A 15,626-nucleotide genomic window follows, 5' to 3' on the forward strand; every position below is an offset into this window, starting at 1 on the left:
GACCTCAGAGATCATTTGATCCAATTCCCTCATTTTACAAATGAAGAATTATGGAAGACTGGCAGGAAGTGGGAAGAGAGGGGCAGAGGAAGGGAGGGAGAATGAGGATTTCTGTGGATTAAGGGACTATTATTCACTCTCATTTGCAGGGCTGTTAGAGGCAGGCACTTTTCTTCTTAGGAGGTGTAGCAACCCCTCATTTTGTGAACATCCCCCATCTCTCCCCATCATAGGAGAGCTGCCAAGTAAACCTGCCCAAACCTGCTACCTGACACCCATAACCCCCCCCCCCACACACACACACACACACACACTTCTGTTCAGTTCTTGAAATAGATTTGGGAACTTTCCAGTTGGGCAACAAACTGACTGCTGGGCAACAATCGTTAAGTAATGAACTGCTACCTTTTGGCTTCTGTATTTTCCCCGCTTCCATAGCAACTGAATAAGTTGTAGCTTCCCCCCTTATAACAGCTATGTTGTGATTTTTATCTATATAAACCCCAAGATGTATTTGCTCAGGGCTGCCTGATTTGGGTACATGACCCCTGGCAGTGCCCAGATTAATTATGCTCCACTATTAAAACTTCATTTAAAATGATTAATGTCATTCACATTACAACAGAGGTACTAATTGGGCTGCCCTAAGCAGTCTAGAAGCTGAGCTGGGATCTGGATATTGAAACAATTGAGTAGTATTGTGGATAGAGAGCTGGGCCTGGATGCAGGAAGACCTGAGTTCAAATCCAGCCCTATGAGCTACGTGACCCTGGGCAAATCACTTAACCTCTGTTTACTTCAGTTTCCTTAACTGTAAAATGAGGCAGCTAGGTGGCAGAGTGTTACAGGGCCTGGAGTCAGTAAGATTCATCTTCATGAGTTCAAATCTGGCTTCAGATACTTACTAGCTGTGTGACTCTGGGCAAGTCACTTAACCCTGTTTGCTTCAGTTCCTCATTTATAAAATGCAGGAGCTGGATTATGGGTATGTACTTATGATTATCATCACTCAAACCTATCTAACATCCCTTCCAGTTCCCTTACCATCCTCTTATCCTTATTGAACAGATGAAGAAATGAGGATATGAGAGGAGAAATAGCTTGTTCACAGTCAGGTGGATAGTTTGTGATGGGGCCCATATTTTAGTTCTGCTTCCAGTTTCTGGCTTGGTGCTTTCCCCCATCACATAGGAGGACAAGTGTACCGAAAAAAAGACTATGGAACTTGGTATCAGAAGAACTGGTTTGAGTCCTAGCTCTGACATTGTGACCCTGCTGGAGCAGTCACCTATTCTATCTAACCCTTCATTTTCTTCATATGGAAAATAGAGAAAATTATACTAATTATCTCAAAGATCTATTGTAAAGAAAGTGCTTCATGATCCTTAAAGTGTCATAAAAATAGGAATCATTGTCCTTATTATTCCTGTGTTTTCCAGGGGGTGGCACTAAGGCAGCTTTGGGATATGGGAACGACCTCTGCTCAGGGTACACAGGCTGCCTTGTCCAGGGATGGGCAGAAGCACTTTTCCATTGTAGGTATGAGGCCACTCTCTCAAATTTGGGCAAGGCCTTGATTCCAGGAGGTGATCTACCTGGTTTGGATGAGGTAGCCCTGGATTCCATGGTTTAGGATTGCAAAGTATCTGAGTCTGAATCTCAGCTCTTTCACATATAATCTGTGTGGCTTTAGGCAAATCAATTAATCTCCCTGAGCCTCTGCTTCCTCATCTATAAAATGAAGGCAATGAACCAGCTGTCTTCTGATGGCCCTTCCAGATATGACCGCCCTCAAGATCTGTGATCTCACCATCCTGTCTCTGAATCCAAAAGGAGGCTTCTCCTTGCAGCTAGGCCTATTTGCTGACCCTGCCTGGCTGAAAAAGCTGATTTGAGAGTGTGATGGGCAGTGCTGCAAGAGTCTTTGGGTCCCTAGAGAAGCCCCTAGAGACAGACAATCTCTGTGGGTGAGGGTGGTAAAATTATCATGGCTTTCCTCTATCTAATCAAGAGCCTGCTCTGTTCACATCTCAGGGATGGCTCAAAGGATCTCCAAGTACCCAAATCCATATAGTACTTTCTAATCACAAGCCATTTACACATATGACCTAATTTAAGCATGTGTGTATGCATATTCAGAAGTGTGTTTGTGTGTTGTGTGTGTGTGCGTGAAAATGTGTGCCACCCCTCTAGAGGTCCAGTCAGAGATCCTGCCAACACATATAAGCCAGCTCACGGAGCCTGGCAGCAGTGTCATTCACTGGCCAGCTGCAGACACTAAGCCTCTGCAGACCAGGAAGGGAGGCTCATTAGCAACAAAGTTCAGGAACCAGGGACTCCCAGAAAGGTATGTAGCAAATGCCATCCAGATGTTGGGTTTTCTTCCTAAACTGTGCGTCCTCCCCGCTTCACCCTGCCCTTCATCTTAGTCAAAGAGCAAACTTGTGGTTTTCACCTTATTCAACAAGGTGGGAAGACCACCTTCCCCTTCTTAAAGCACAGATCTACACTCTACAGGGTCAAATGTTCAAAGCTGATGCCTGATTCCTTTAGGTAGCATCTGCTCCTGGGAATCATGAGGCACATTTATCTCCTGGCCCCTAGAACAACAGTCCAGCAAGGTAACAAGAATCCAGCTAGGTAAATGAAGGTGCACAAGCTTTGGGGAAATCTGCTTAGAGGACAGGGGGCATATTAAAATTGGTACAATTCCTATTTGTTGGCTGTACAGCCAAAACTAGCTCTTTGTGAATCTGTCCAGGAAGCTGTGAGAATGTAGTGCTGGCCACCAACCCATCACTTTTGACTTTTGTGCCACTCTCCTAGAAACGAAAGAGTACTTTTCCCCCTTTGGCTTGTGAGAAACCCAGCAGTTAGCAATTTGCCTGAACTGGGTGGCTAACAAGGGGTTATTACATCTGCTCACAGAGCTGTTCCCCAGGCTCAAGCTTTGCTGGGGTTAATTCTGGATAGGATGAAGGAAAACAGATCTCCCTGAGCCATAGCTGCATCCTGACCTCCAGTCGGTCCTTTCTCACCCACACCTGAACACTAGCTTCTCCAGAGGGAAACCTGAGAATGCCCACAGCCTCTCCGGTAAACTCCTGGGACAGAAGCAGCCTCAGGACCTGGGGGTCAATTGGAGGAGACCTACCAGTTGGAAACAATCAGTTACCAGCCAGGAAGCTAATGGTAGCTGGGAGTGCAGAGCCCAGGGAAGAAAGCAACTTTACTATTCTATCCACTCGAATGCTACATGTAAGAACCTTGTGGTATTCTGCTATGCATTTGGACTAGTGATTCTTAAAAAGTTAACCCAAGAACCAGTTGGGCAGGGGAGAGACTAGAGAGCTGCTACCTTCATTGCCACTGCCTATTTCATAGAGAAAATAACAGATGTCATCTTGTGGGGCTTTTGTGCGGACCAGTGGATCCTTTTAAAAACACATTTTGATAGTTTTTAATCTTGATTCAAATTTGACATGGGGGAAAAGACCAACTTAGACTTTTAGGAGCCCTAAAAACAAGCTAATGAAATTTTGCATATCTTACCACAAACCACCAGGAAGACCTTTACAGATTTGCTTAGAGAATCACTGATCTGGAGAAGACATTTTGATTTCAAGAACTGTTCTGGAGACCTTTCATTTGGTTTGGATATCTTCCTCTTTAGCCCAAGAGGACATCCACTCACTGTTTGGGGGACAAGGCCTGTTTGTTAAGAGGAGAGGTGAGCTCTAAGTGGGGAATCATTGGGGTGCCTGACATTATAAAGAATCTGCTTTCGTTGTTGCTGCTTTGTAGCCCTAATCCCATGGTTGCTTTTTTTTCTTGCCTTGGTTTCTTTCTTCCCAAATGAAAATCTGAAAATGATTGCAGAGGCCCTGGGTCAAAATCCCAGCTTTATCTCTTACTTATCTATGCAACTTGGGAAAAATCACTTAACCTCTCTGGGCCTCTATTTATGTATTTGTTAAAGAAAGGGCTTGGACCAGGTAATTTCTCAGGTCCCTTTCGGCTCTAAATCTATGCATTCCTATGATCTCTTGGGTTAGTATATTAACCCATAGAGAATTAGCCTACCGATATTCAATAGAAGGTTAATATCACAGACTTCCAGAATCGGGAAGAATTTTTCAAGACGTATAAGCTCTCAGGTTGTGGTAAGAAAATCCAGCTGTGGTTCGCATGTGGTAGACAGGTAGATAAGGAGCACCACAACAGATGTGTTTGATGCCAGGGACCTTTTGGACCTTTGCTCACAGCTTTGTCACAGGACTGGACCTCACTGAAAAGAGAACAAGCACCAAGTTACGCTGAGCTAATGGTGGCACTGATGAGATGATGTGAGTTGGATGCCCAAGAAGGGAAAAATGGAAATAGACTTGCTTGGAACCCCATAGGAATTCAGCCTCTCCTAGAGGGAGAGACTTGCCTTAGAAAAGCCTCCTGGGATAATAATAGAAAAGAATCTTACCATAGGTAGCACATATCTGGGTCACCTCTTCCTGAAGCCACAGGATCTCTGAAGCGAAGAAAGAAGCTGGCTCGATAGCGTCTCTGGCCGGAGTCCTTAATGGGATTTTGTACGTATTCTCTTCATATGGCAAGAACCCCATACAAAGATAATAAAGGGAACTTTGGGGCTAGCAGCTTCTGTCATTTTCCCTTGGTCACTCGGAATTCTGTGGGGGCAAATCCAAGAAGGAGGCCCCGCTGAGGCAGCCAAAACAGAACTCTGTAGGCTGTCAGCAAAGTGTTCAGTGATTTCAGCGTCCAAGATGGGGAGTAGGGTGGAGAGAGGGAGGGACCTTGAAAGAAGAGGAGCTTCATCTTTATCGTATATCATCGAGAGATTCAAAAGTCAAACTACCAGGATTTCTCTCCTTGCGGAACTCTCCAATTCTAGGAAAATAAAGAATTATGTGACCCAAAATTGTGAGTATGATGGGACTAGATGTTTTGCTGTGTGGTGACGTGGCCCCAGACTGCTTATCTAAACAGAATGCAAGAAAAGTGCTTCCTAAATGGTAATGAACCACCAGAGTGGTGGTTATAATCATAGTTACTATGTCTTGGGTTGACATAATTTTTCCTAAAAGGAAATTGATGTAGTCCTGGGAGTTATGGAATAATAGGAAACTCATAAAGAAGTAACAGAGCGCCCTTTTTCATTTCTATCCAAACCTATCTTGGAAAAGGTATGGATTCTAACTAGCCACAGGTAGACATAACTCAGTAAGGGGCAATGAGGGACCCAGCTGTCCAGAGCTGGATAAAAGGGGTAGACTGTCAGACGATCAATTTAGAAGGGACACAGCTTTTTAGAGAAGTAGAGGATGTGGTTTAGGAAGTGAATAGACAGAAATCTTGAACTCAAGGAGGGAGAGGACATCAATTTTCCAGGAATACATATACATATTGTCATTGGATCCTCACAATGACTCTCTGAGACAGGTCAGAGATAAATTATCCCCGTTTTATAGATGAGGAAACAGGTTTGGAGACATGCAGAGAATGGATGACAGCTAGTGAGAACGAGTATTAGAATCCAGGTTTTCTGGCTCCTAATCCAAGGATTTTCTCACCACTTATCACTGTCTCATGGAAGAAAACAGACTTCTCCAAGGTCAGGGAAATCAGTTCACCTTGGATTCAAATACCTTGGGTATTGAAAAGGTTCTAGACTATAGAAGGAAACTGGTAAGACCATCTTCAAAGCTCTGTCCAGTGTTGAGAGGCAACATAGTGTAGTGGAAACAGTGCTGGGCTCTTGAGTCAAAGGACCTGGGTCCAAATCCTTCCCCTCCCCCATTTAATATTAATGTGTCCTTGAAAAAGTTACTCAACCTCTTTGCCCATCAGTTTCCTCATGTATGAAATGAGGGAGGTGGATAGCCTCTGAGGTCCTCTTCAGCTCTGAATCTAGGGTCCTATTCTCCAACTTGTACATGATCTGCATGGAGATCTCTCTCTCAGTCACTCAAGGGTAGTCTTCCAGACAATTCATAGGTGAAAGAAGTGGAAGAAAAGTCATTGTGATCACAGTGCAAGCAGCTTCAAGAATTCTAGGGTGGGGACAGGTTAGGGAGGCAGGTAGACACCAGCCCGCAGCTGACAACTGCCACTTCCCTTCATTCCAAAATTCCAGCAACTCCATCAATTTCCCTTAAGAAGTAGTGAATTTACCCCTGCTACCCAAAGTTATATCATTATGACCACAATTCCTGCTCTGATGTCTCATTACCATTTAGGCTGGAGCTGTGGCCCACCTAAATCCACATTCTGAGTTTTGTCTGTTTTTAAAGAAGAATCAACTGGAAGCCCACAAAAGTACCCACTGAAGATAGTCCATAAAATGAGTGGGTGTAGGGCATGTTCTAATCCTTTTTGCTTAGAGGCATGAAAAGGAGAAAACTTGCTTCGCTCCCTCGTTTAAAACAACAAAAGCCCATGGAATGAAGAAGGAACCTCAGTCTGGTCTGTTCTCAAGGCTCCGTTCAACACACAATAATTGATTCCTTTGTTGAAAGAAAAATTTGACTATTTTGAAGTAATTATGTCCCAAAGTCCTGCCACTTGACACTTGCTCCAGTATTCCAGAGTGATGAGTGGCCAGATATCAGCTTAAACCAGTTCATTAAGGAAACAAACATCTAGGCTAGTGGTTCTTAACCTGGGGTCTATGAACTTTAAAAAAAAATTTGATAACTACATTTACTAGAATGGATTTCTTCTGTAATCCTATGTGTTTTAATTTATACACTTAAAAACATTATTCTGAAATGGGATATATAGGCTTTGTTGGATTTCCACCAGGGTATAAGACACAAAGAAGGTTAAGAATACCCCATTTAAAAGTCTCTGGCTCTCTTCATGATGCCATTAGTGAACAGGGAGAAGAAGAAAGGGAAGGGAAAGGAATAAACATTTATATAGTGCCTATTATGCACCAGACACTATGCTAAGCACCTTTTACAAATATTATCTCATTTAATCATCACAACTATCCTGGGAGGTAGGTGCTAATATTATCACCATTTTGCAGTTGAGGAAACTAAAGCCAACAGTGGTTAAGTGACTTGTCCAGGGTGACACAGCCAGTAAGTGTTGGAAGGTGGATTTGAACTCAGGTCTTCCTGACTTCAAACCTATCTTGGAAAAGGTATGAATTCCAAGCCCAGTCCTCTATCCACTGTACCACCAGCTGCTATGCTAACTCCAGGTTGGCCCTCAATAGCATACAGATGTTCACCCAAGGGAGCAGGATCAACGGCAGCAGTCAGGTAAATCACAGCAGTGAGTTCTAGCCAGAGCTCTGAAATTGATTCAGTGTGTGCCCTTGGGGAAGTCAGTCAATTACTCTATCTCAGATGTCAAATGGGGATAATAGCACTAGCCCTACCTATCACATAGTGTTGTTATGGGGCCAAAAGTGGTAGTGTCCTGGAATCATTGCCATAGTGGGAGCAGAAAGCAGCTCATGTGGTGACTCACAATTTGTTTTAGCTTCCTAGAAAGTTACAGAGTTAGGACTAGCGCTGAGTTATGCCTCCAGATCTAGTCTTCCTTCATTGCCAGTGTGACTTTGGGCAAGTCACTTAAAAAGAGGAAAATGACTCCTACCTTATTAGAGCATGGTGAGAAACAGTGCTGTGTATACCATAGAGTGCTCTAGCAATATGATTATTCTAAAAGTGTTTTATGGCACATGTTTTTGGTTTTATTCCCTACGTTCAAATGAACTAATTAAATTAAAATTAATTTTGTTTTGGAAAATATTTTGAGAATTTGCTGACTACCCTGGAGATAAATAGAGACTCCCTGAGAGGGATGGGAATTGCTGTCATAGAGATTTGGTTTATGCATCATTAGAGAAGAAAAACCACACTGTCCATCCATATTCCCAAAAGGGAAGAAAGCAGCCCACAAGCAGGACATACTGATTAAAGCTTATAAACTTTCCTTTGGAGAAAAGAGTGAAAAAGCCACACAAAATACACACTTTTTCCCTAGTTAGACAGGATGACACCCATTCCTTATTTCTCATTTTGCCCCAGGAAGGGAATCTAGAGTTTCCCTTGCCACATGTGGGTTTTATAGGCCAGGAGCACCTTGAGCCCCTCCTCTCTCTTCTGATTTTCTTCCCTTTTATAGGTCTTAGATGTTAGCCACCCTGGCCCGGTCCCCAGGCACAGTTCTTTCTGGAATCAGGCTAATAGGGAGAATTGGGGATGGGGGATTCTTCCCATTACTGACTTTTAAGTTAATTTTAAGCTAAAATTTCCGAAAGTTTCTTAAACCAGATGTGTGTTGTCAAAAGCTCCTAGGGCTGGCAGACACATGTGCACATGGATGTAAACCCCCACGAACGCACACATGAACATTCAGAGCTTCCTGGGGAAGGGCAGTGAAGCTAAGGCAAGACTAGGGAAAGTCCTTTACTCCATTGTAATGGATAAAGTGCTAGCTATCCTCTCTCTCAGTCCTTATGCAAATACCAAGGAAAGGGACTAGGAGAGAAGAGGAGGAAAAGTATGGGAAACATGTGAAGACAAGGAGGAAAAGTAAAAGTAAAAGAGTCTGCAAGCTCAAGATGAATCCATTGGGTGACATGGCAGCCGGAAGGCACTGGTGTCTTCTAGTTGCATTGCTAAAGGATTGGTGGCACCTCATTATCATGGGAAGGAGATACAGGAGAACCCCACTGAGAGTGTTGCACTCAGTTCTGGTAGCAATATTTTTGAATGGACACTGATAAACTAGAATGTATCCAGAGGAGAAAAGTCAGTAGGGTGAAAGCACTAGAAACTAGATCATAAAAGTAATGGTTGAAATATACTTTAGTACTTGGCACATAGTAATTAATAAAACATCAATAACTGATTGTCAATTGAAGGAACAAAAGATGTTTAGGCTTGAGAAAACCCTTGAGGAGAACATGAAACTCTCTTCAAGTCCTTTGAAGGCTGCTACTTTGGAAGAGGGATTGGATTTGTCTTGCTTGGTCCCAGAGAGCAGAATTCAGTCCAGAAAGGATGGTGGGGGGTGGGGATTACAAAAAGATAAATCTTGGCTCAATGCAATGAAATATTTCCTAACAATTATAGTGAGGGGACCGTATGGCATTATGGATAGAGAGTCAGGAAGACCTGGATTCAAGTCCTGCCTTTAACTCTTAGTGAATATGTGACCTTGGAAGTCACTTAAACTCTCAGAGCATTAGGCAGTTCTCTAAGAATTTAAGTTGCAGAGAAGGTTCTGACTTATTTATTAGTTATTTCTAATTAATCTAATTAGTCATTCATTAGTCATTAGTCTTTTTCTAATCTTACTTAATATTTTATTTTTTTCTCAACCACATGTAAAAGCAATTTTTAAATTCTTTTTTTTCCAAATTTTGAGTTCCAAATTCTCTCCCTCCCTTCCCTCCACCTTGAAAAGGCAAACAATTTGACATAGGTTATACATGTGTAGTCATGCAAAACACATTTACTTGTAAGTCATTCTGTGAAAAAAAATACAGACAAAAAAAAAAACAAGAAAAGTAAAGTAAAGAAAAAGTATCTTTGGGGCAGCTAGGTGGCACAGTGAATAGCGCACCAGCACTGGAGTCAGGAGGACCTGAGTTCAAATCCAGCCTCACTTAACATAAAAACTAGCCATGTGACTTTGGGCAAGTCATTTAACCCCAATTGCCCTCCAAAAAGCACACACAAAAAAAGTATCTTTGATCTGCATTCAGGCTCCACCAGTTCTTTCTTTGGAGATGGACAGTACCTCCCATCATTAAGTCCTACAGAATTGTCCTGGATCATTGTATTGTCAAGAGTAGCAAAGTTATTCACAGATTATCATACAATATTGCTGTTACTATGTATAATGTCCTGGCTCTGCTCATTTTACTTTGCATCAGTTCATGTAAGTCTTTCCAGGTTTTTTTCTGAGAGTATCCTGCTCATCATTTCTTAAAGCACAATAATATTCCATTACATTCATGTACAATAACTTGTTCAGTCATTCCCCATTTGATGGACATCCCCTCAATTTCTAATTCTTTGTCACCACTAAAAGAGCTGCTATAAATATTTTTTGTACACATAAGTCCTTTTCCTTTTAGTTTCTTATCTTGTTGGGACACAGACCTAGTAGAGGTAATTCTTGGTCAAAGGATATACATGGTTTTATTTTTTCATATGACTATAGACAGCTTTGATTACTTTGATAATTTCCTGTTGATATCCTTTGATCATTTATCAATTGAGGAATGGCTCTTATTTTTATAAATTTGACTCAGTTTTCTATATGTTTGATAAATGAAGTCTTTATAAGAGAAATTCCCTGTAAAAATTTTCTTTGTGGTAAAGAATACCAAGTATGTATTTCACTCCATTCTATTTTCCCCCTGTTTATCCTACTCTCCTTTTACCCTGTCCATTTTCAAAAGTACTTTGCCTCTGATTTTTTTTCCTCCACCAAATTGCCCTCCCTTCTATCAGCCCCCCTCCCTTCTCTTGTTCCCTTCCTTTTCTACTTTCCTATATGGTAAGATAGATTTCGACACCTAGCTGAATATGTATATTATTATTTCTTTGAGCCAATTCCAATGAGAATAAGGTTCATGTGCCCTCCTTCCATCTTCCCCTATTACCTCTCCACTGTAAAATCTCATTCATGCCTCTTTTATGTCAAATAATTTATCCCATTCTACCTTTCCCTTTCCCATTCTGCCAGAGAATTCTTCTTCCTCAACCTTTAATTTTATTTTTTTAGATAATCATACTATCACATTCAACTCATACCTCTGCTTTCTGTCTATGTATACTCCTGTCGTAATAAAGAAAAAAATTTTAGGAGTTATAAATATCATCTTCCCATGTAGGAATATAAACAGTTTAACCTTATCAGATACCTTATGATTTCTCCTTCGTGTTTACCTTTTTATGCTTTTTTTGCATCTTGTATTTGAAAGACAAATTTTCTATTTAACTCTGATGTTTTCATCAGGAATGCTTGAAAGTCCTCTATTTCACTGAATATCCATTTTGCCCTGAAGGAGTATACTTAGTTTTGCTGGGTCAGTGACTCTTGGTTATAATCCTAGCTCTTTTGCTCTCTGAAATATCATATTGCAAGCCCTCCAATCTTTTAATGTAGAAGTTGCTAAATCTTGTGCTATCCTGACTGTGGTTCCATGATATTAGAATTATTTCTTTCTGACTGCGTGTAATATTTTCTCTTTGATCTGGGAGGGCTGGTATTTGGCTATTATATTCCTGGGAGTTTTCATTTTGGCATCTCTTTCAGGAGGTGATTGGTAGATTGTTCCAATTTCTAACTTAACCCTCTGGTTCTAGAATATCAAGGCAGTTTTCCGTGATAATTTTTTGCAAGATGATGTCTAGACTCTTTTTTTGATCATGACTTCAGATAGTGCAATAATTCTTAACTGATCTCTTCTGGATCTACTTCCCAGGTCAGTTGTTTTTCCAATGATATGTTTCACATTTTCTTCTATTTTTTCATGCTTTTGATTTTGATTGTTTCTTGACGTTTCATAAAGTCATTAACCTCCACTCGCCCAATTCTAATTTTTTTCTGGGGGGAAAGGGGAAAGGCAAGGCTTCCTTATAATTTCTTAGTTGCTGGACATCTGTTTTGTTTCCAGTACTTTACTGCTACAAACATCTTGTCTTTCACTCTTACTGTTTGTGTCACCTTGGATAAGTCACTTCTAAGTTTCCTCATCTGTGAAATTGAGAGCCTTGAACTAGATGGGCTCTGAGTTCCCTTCCAGGTCTAAATCTACAAGCCAATGATTCTATGAAAAAGTGCTACTATAAACATTTTGGTTCATTTTATCCCTTTCTTTTTATTTTTTACCTCCTTGAGATAATCACCCAGCAGTGGGATTTCCGGATCAAATGGGGTTTTACATTTTACTTGGGAGAAGGGCATACAACTGTACACAAATTAGAATAGCATGAAGAAAATTGGGGAATTCGAAAACACCAATGAGCATCTACTAGGTCATACTTGGGGGAGAGGAGGGGTGAGCTGCATGGGAAAGGGAAGACTCACATTGATAGAATCATGACTCCTTGGCATATTGAAGTAATTAAGTATCTAATTACAGGTAAAAAGAACCTCCTGAGCTAGGAAAGATGTCTTGGATCAGAGGAATAAGGTTAGGGAGAGGGAGGAGGAACTGGAAGGGAAATGAGAGGCATCTGTCATTGGTTTAGATGAGGGCAAAGATGAATGTCTAAGGATGAGAGACTGTCACTCCCAGAAGCCCCACCCTGGCTGCTTTCGGAGCCTGGCTCACAGATGGGACCCAGAGACCCTCAGGGAACAACAGGCCCCTAGCCCAGCCCTAGCACTGGTAAACAACCTCTTGGAGGAGAATCTGTGCCTCTCCCAGTCCCATGACCCTCTGGTGCCTCCATTATAGAAAGAATCCTGGACTGGCCGGATGAGCACTCCATGAGGCTGATGCAGGCAGTCTCACTGTTCAGTTTGTGGGAAGCAGGGCAGGCCTATAGATTTGCCCCACTTGCAATTCCACATCAAGTTTCCCAGTGTGGGGAGGATCATCCCACTTTAACAGCCATAGAGGAGATGTTTTTGTCCTGAGTAATGGGTCAGACAAGGCTCATTAATGGATTCTGAAGGCTTAAATGTTAAAAGAATTCTTGGTCATTGAGGTGTGGGAATGAAGCAGACATCCATTACCCTAAAGGATGCTGGGGAATAGAAAAGCAAAGGACAGTGAGGACCCAGCCCATAAGTCTAACAAAGTGGGCATGTTTCAGAAAATCAGTGGAGACAGCCAAGCAACTATGCAAGGCCCCAGAGACTACCATCTCTGAGGCTTCTGAAGAGGCTTTATTGAAAAGCTTCTGAGAGCTGTGTGACTTGGAAAGTCTTAGCGTCTGTTGGCTTGATCTGCACTCTAGATTGTTCCCCAATGAGATTTCCCAATCAGGGAGGGTCTCTCAGTTCTTGGAGCATGGAGAAGAACACAGAACCTAGAGGTCAGAAAAAAGGAAAGAACTTTCAAGAAAATTCCTAAGTAGTTTCTTCCCAGAGAAACAAGGGATGCTGGGCTTTACCTGAAGAGTTTCCAACAGTGTATGTCCTAGAACTGTTCTGTATATTTCTGTTAAGCCTTGAGGAGTTGGAATCCATAGACCTAGGCTTAAATCTTAGCTCTGATACCTTAGCCAATTCACTTAATTTCTCTGGGCTTCAGTATCTTTCATGTGTAAAGTGAAGGAATGGGATTTCTAAGGCCCCTTCAAGGTCTAGCAAGGTATTTAATCTTGGATTAACTAAGTAATTCTTTAAAAGTTATTTCATTTCTTTAAGCCTTACTTATCTCATTTGTAAAGTAGAGATAATACTTATGCTGCCTACATCATAGAATGGGTGTAAAGATCAAATGAGAAGTACTACTTGGGAACAATCCTTCTTTGCTGGTATTCCGCTGGTCCTGTGGTCACTGCCATGTATGATTCCACTGGGTATGAGGTTGTGGAACCTCTCCATTTTCAGTTTCTGGGTTTAGCTAAAGTCCTTTTGCCTTTATAAGAAGAGTAAGCTCTTCCTGGAAGCAAAGTACAATGAAAAGAGATCTGACTGTGCATTCAGAGGACTTGAATTCAGATCCTACCCTTGGAGCTTACTACCTTGGGAAATTCACTTAACCTCTTACCTCTAACCAGGAAAACCTCAGTTTCTTCATATGTAAAATGAGGGGTTTTAATTTGATAGCCTCTCTAATTTCTTACACATTTATGATCTTTTAATTTAAAACAGAAAGACCTTTTGCTAAAGGTCTTTTTAAAAAATCAAAGGCCTAATATACCCATTCTTTAACTAATGGGGTAGGGGTGGGGGGAGGCAGAGAATGAAGATAATTTTTAACACATTTTTTCCCATAGGAAGATCTGTCTGTTTCTAAGTCTTGGTTGTAATGGGTACTTCCTGGCCAGAAGGAGATTCCTCACCCAAGAAACAAGCACTTGAAACACAGAACTACCCCAGATAACTCGTGCCTTTATATTTAAATCTATTCTTTTTAGTCACAATTTCTTGGTCACCAAGGACAAAATCTGTCTGATACCTCACTCTGACTTGAAGTTCCTTTTGGCACTCAGATTAATTTCTGCTGACTAAACTGTATTCAGTTGTCAACAATAAGCATTATATTTATTCAGTAGAAGGAAAGAGCAAGAATAATCATAACACTTACTTAAAAGGAAAATCAGTTGTAATCAAAATTTGACAATCCTTCCAAAGATCTGGTCACACTCTCCCAACCATGCACACTTCCAATGGAGAATAATGAGCACATACTTACAGAAACCAAAGAAGAACAATCCATGCTCCTTGAACAACTCAAAACACTAGATGGTAGGCCTTGATGTCCTTAGTCTCTTTAGAGAATACTCTGCACCATGTATTACCTTTTAGACAAAGCTACTTTTCTGTTATCTGTTCTCCTTCTGTTCATCACAATTCTTCTGCAGGGAAAAGCAACTACTTTGATATTCTTGGACCATTGAAGCAGTGAGAAGATCTTTTAACACACAGCTACTCTCGCCACTAAGCTGAGTAAGTGTTACGCTCTTTCAGTGAGAGTCAGAGAATTGCCAAGTTCCTTGGATCTGTTCTGGAGCTCTAAGAAATTTCTCTCTCTTAACCTTTAGATATCAACAGGGACAGGAAGCCTTCCCCAGTCAGTTCTTCTAAAAGCAGAGGATTCTGTTTATTCTAATCAGCTCCCATCAAGTCCAACATTTTAATCATTGTAAAGCAGATGTAAAATTTGTCTTTTATGTTTCTTCCTGTAAAACCAAAGGGTTTTAATAAGGTAAATGACAATAGATATTTCCCTTCTCACCAGCTATAGATGATGTTAGAGAAGAATAAGCCCAGACAGCTCTCCACAGAGTAGCAGAATTCAATACTCTGCCACTGTATTCAGTGGGTAGCTTCAAAACTGGTCAGGTTTCAATTAGCTGGCTCAGCTAACTCACTTTTTGTCAGCTTGTCATAGTCTATCTTTTTTAAGCAGGAGCTTTCCTAGCTTCCTCTGCTCCCTAACTTCATCTAGTTTAAAGCACTCATATTCTGTCAGGCCCTCCTCATCTGAAACAGTTTTGGGTTTTTTTGTTTTGTTTGTTTTGCTTTTTGGAGAGGGGAATGCTGGGCAATTGGGGTTAAGCCCAAGGTCACACAGCTAGCAAGTGTTGTGTCTGAGGCCAGATTTCAACTCAGTCCTCCTGACTTCAGGGCCAGTGCTCTATTCACTGCACCACCTAGCTGCTCCCCCCCCCCCATCTGAAAAAGTTTGGAACTGGTGGTGGACACTCAGAAAGCACAGCCTGATGGCCTCATCCCTCAACTTAAACTTCTCTTCCAAAGTTATCAGTGATCTCTTAATTGCCAATCAAATAACCTTTTTCTCAATCCTTATCCTTCTTGACACCTCTGTAACATTTGGTCCTGTTGACCACCTTCTTCTCTGCTTCCTTCTCTCCTCTCTGGGTTTTCATGATATTACTCTCTCCTGGTTCTCTCACCTGACTGACTTACTCCTTCTTAGTGTTCCCTGCTGA

The 15,626-nt window shown here is 41.5% G+C and overlaps 1 protein-coding gene across 1 annotated transcript in view; it reads left to right on the forward strand.

The window, feature by feature from the left end:
* Nucleotides 1–568: 568 nt before the first annotated feature.
* ASIP (agouti signaling protein) overlaps nucleotides 569–15,626 on the forward strand; it is a 52,814-nt gene continuing 37,756 nt past the window's right edge. Inside the window, exon 1 of the mRNA XM_069077502.1 lies at nucleotides 569–2,347. Coding sequence (XP_068933603.1) covers nucleotides 2,175–2,347 — 173 coding nt within the window. The 5' untranslated portion in view covers nucleotides 569–2,174. The remainder of the gene's footprint in view (nucleotides 2,348–15,626) is intronic.

The sequence above is a fragment of the Petaurus breviceps genome, unplaced genomic scaffold (genome assembly GCF_028583685.1).
Source record: "Petaurus breviceps papuanus isolate PSGF00001 unplaced genomic scaffold, PetGlider_PUasm1.0 90994, whole genome shotgun sequence".
Classification (NCBI taxonomy): Eukaryota; Metazoa; Chordata; class Mammalia; order Diprotodontia; family Petauridae; genus Petaurus; species Petaurus breviceps.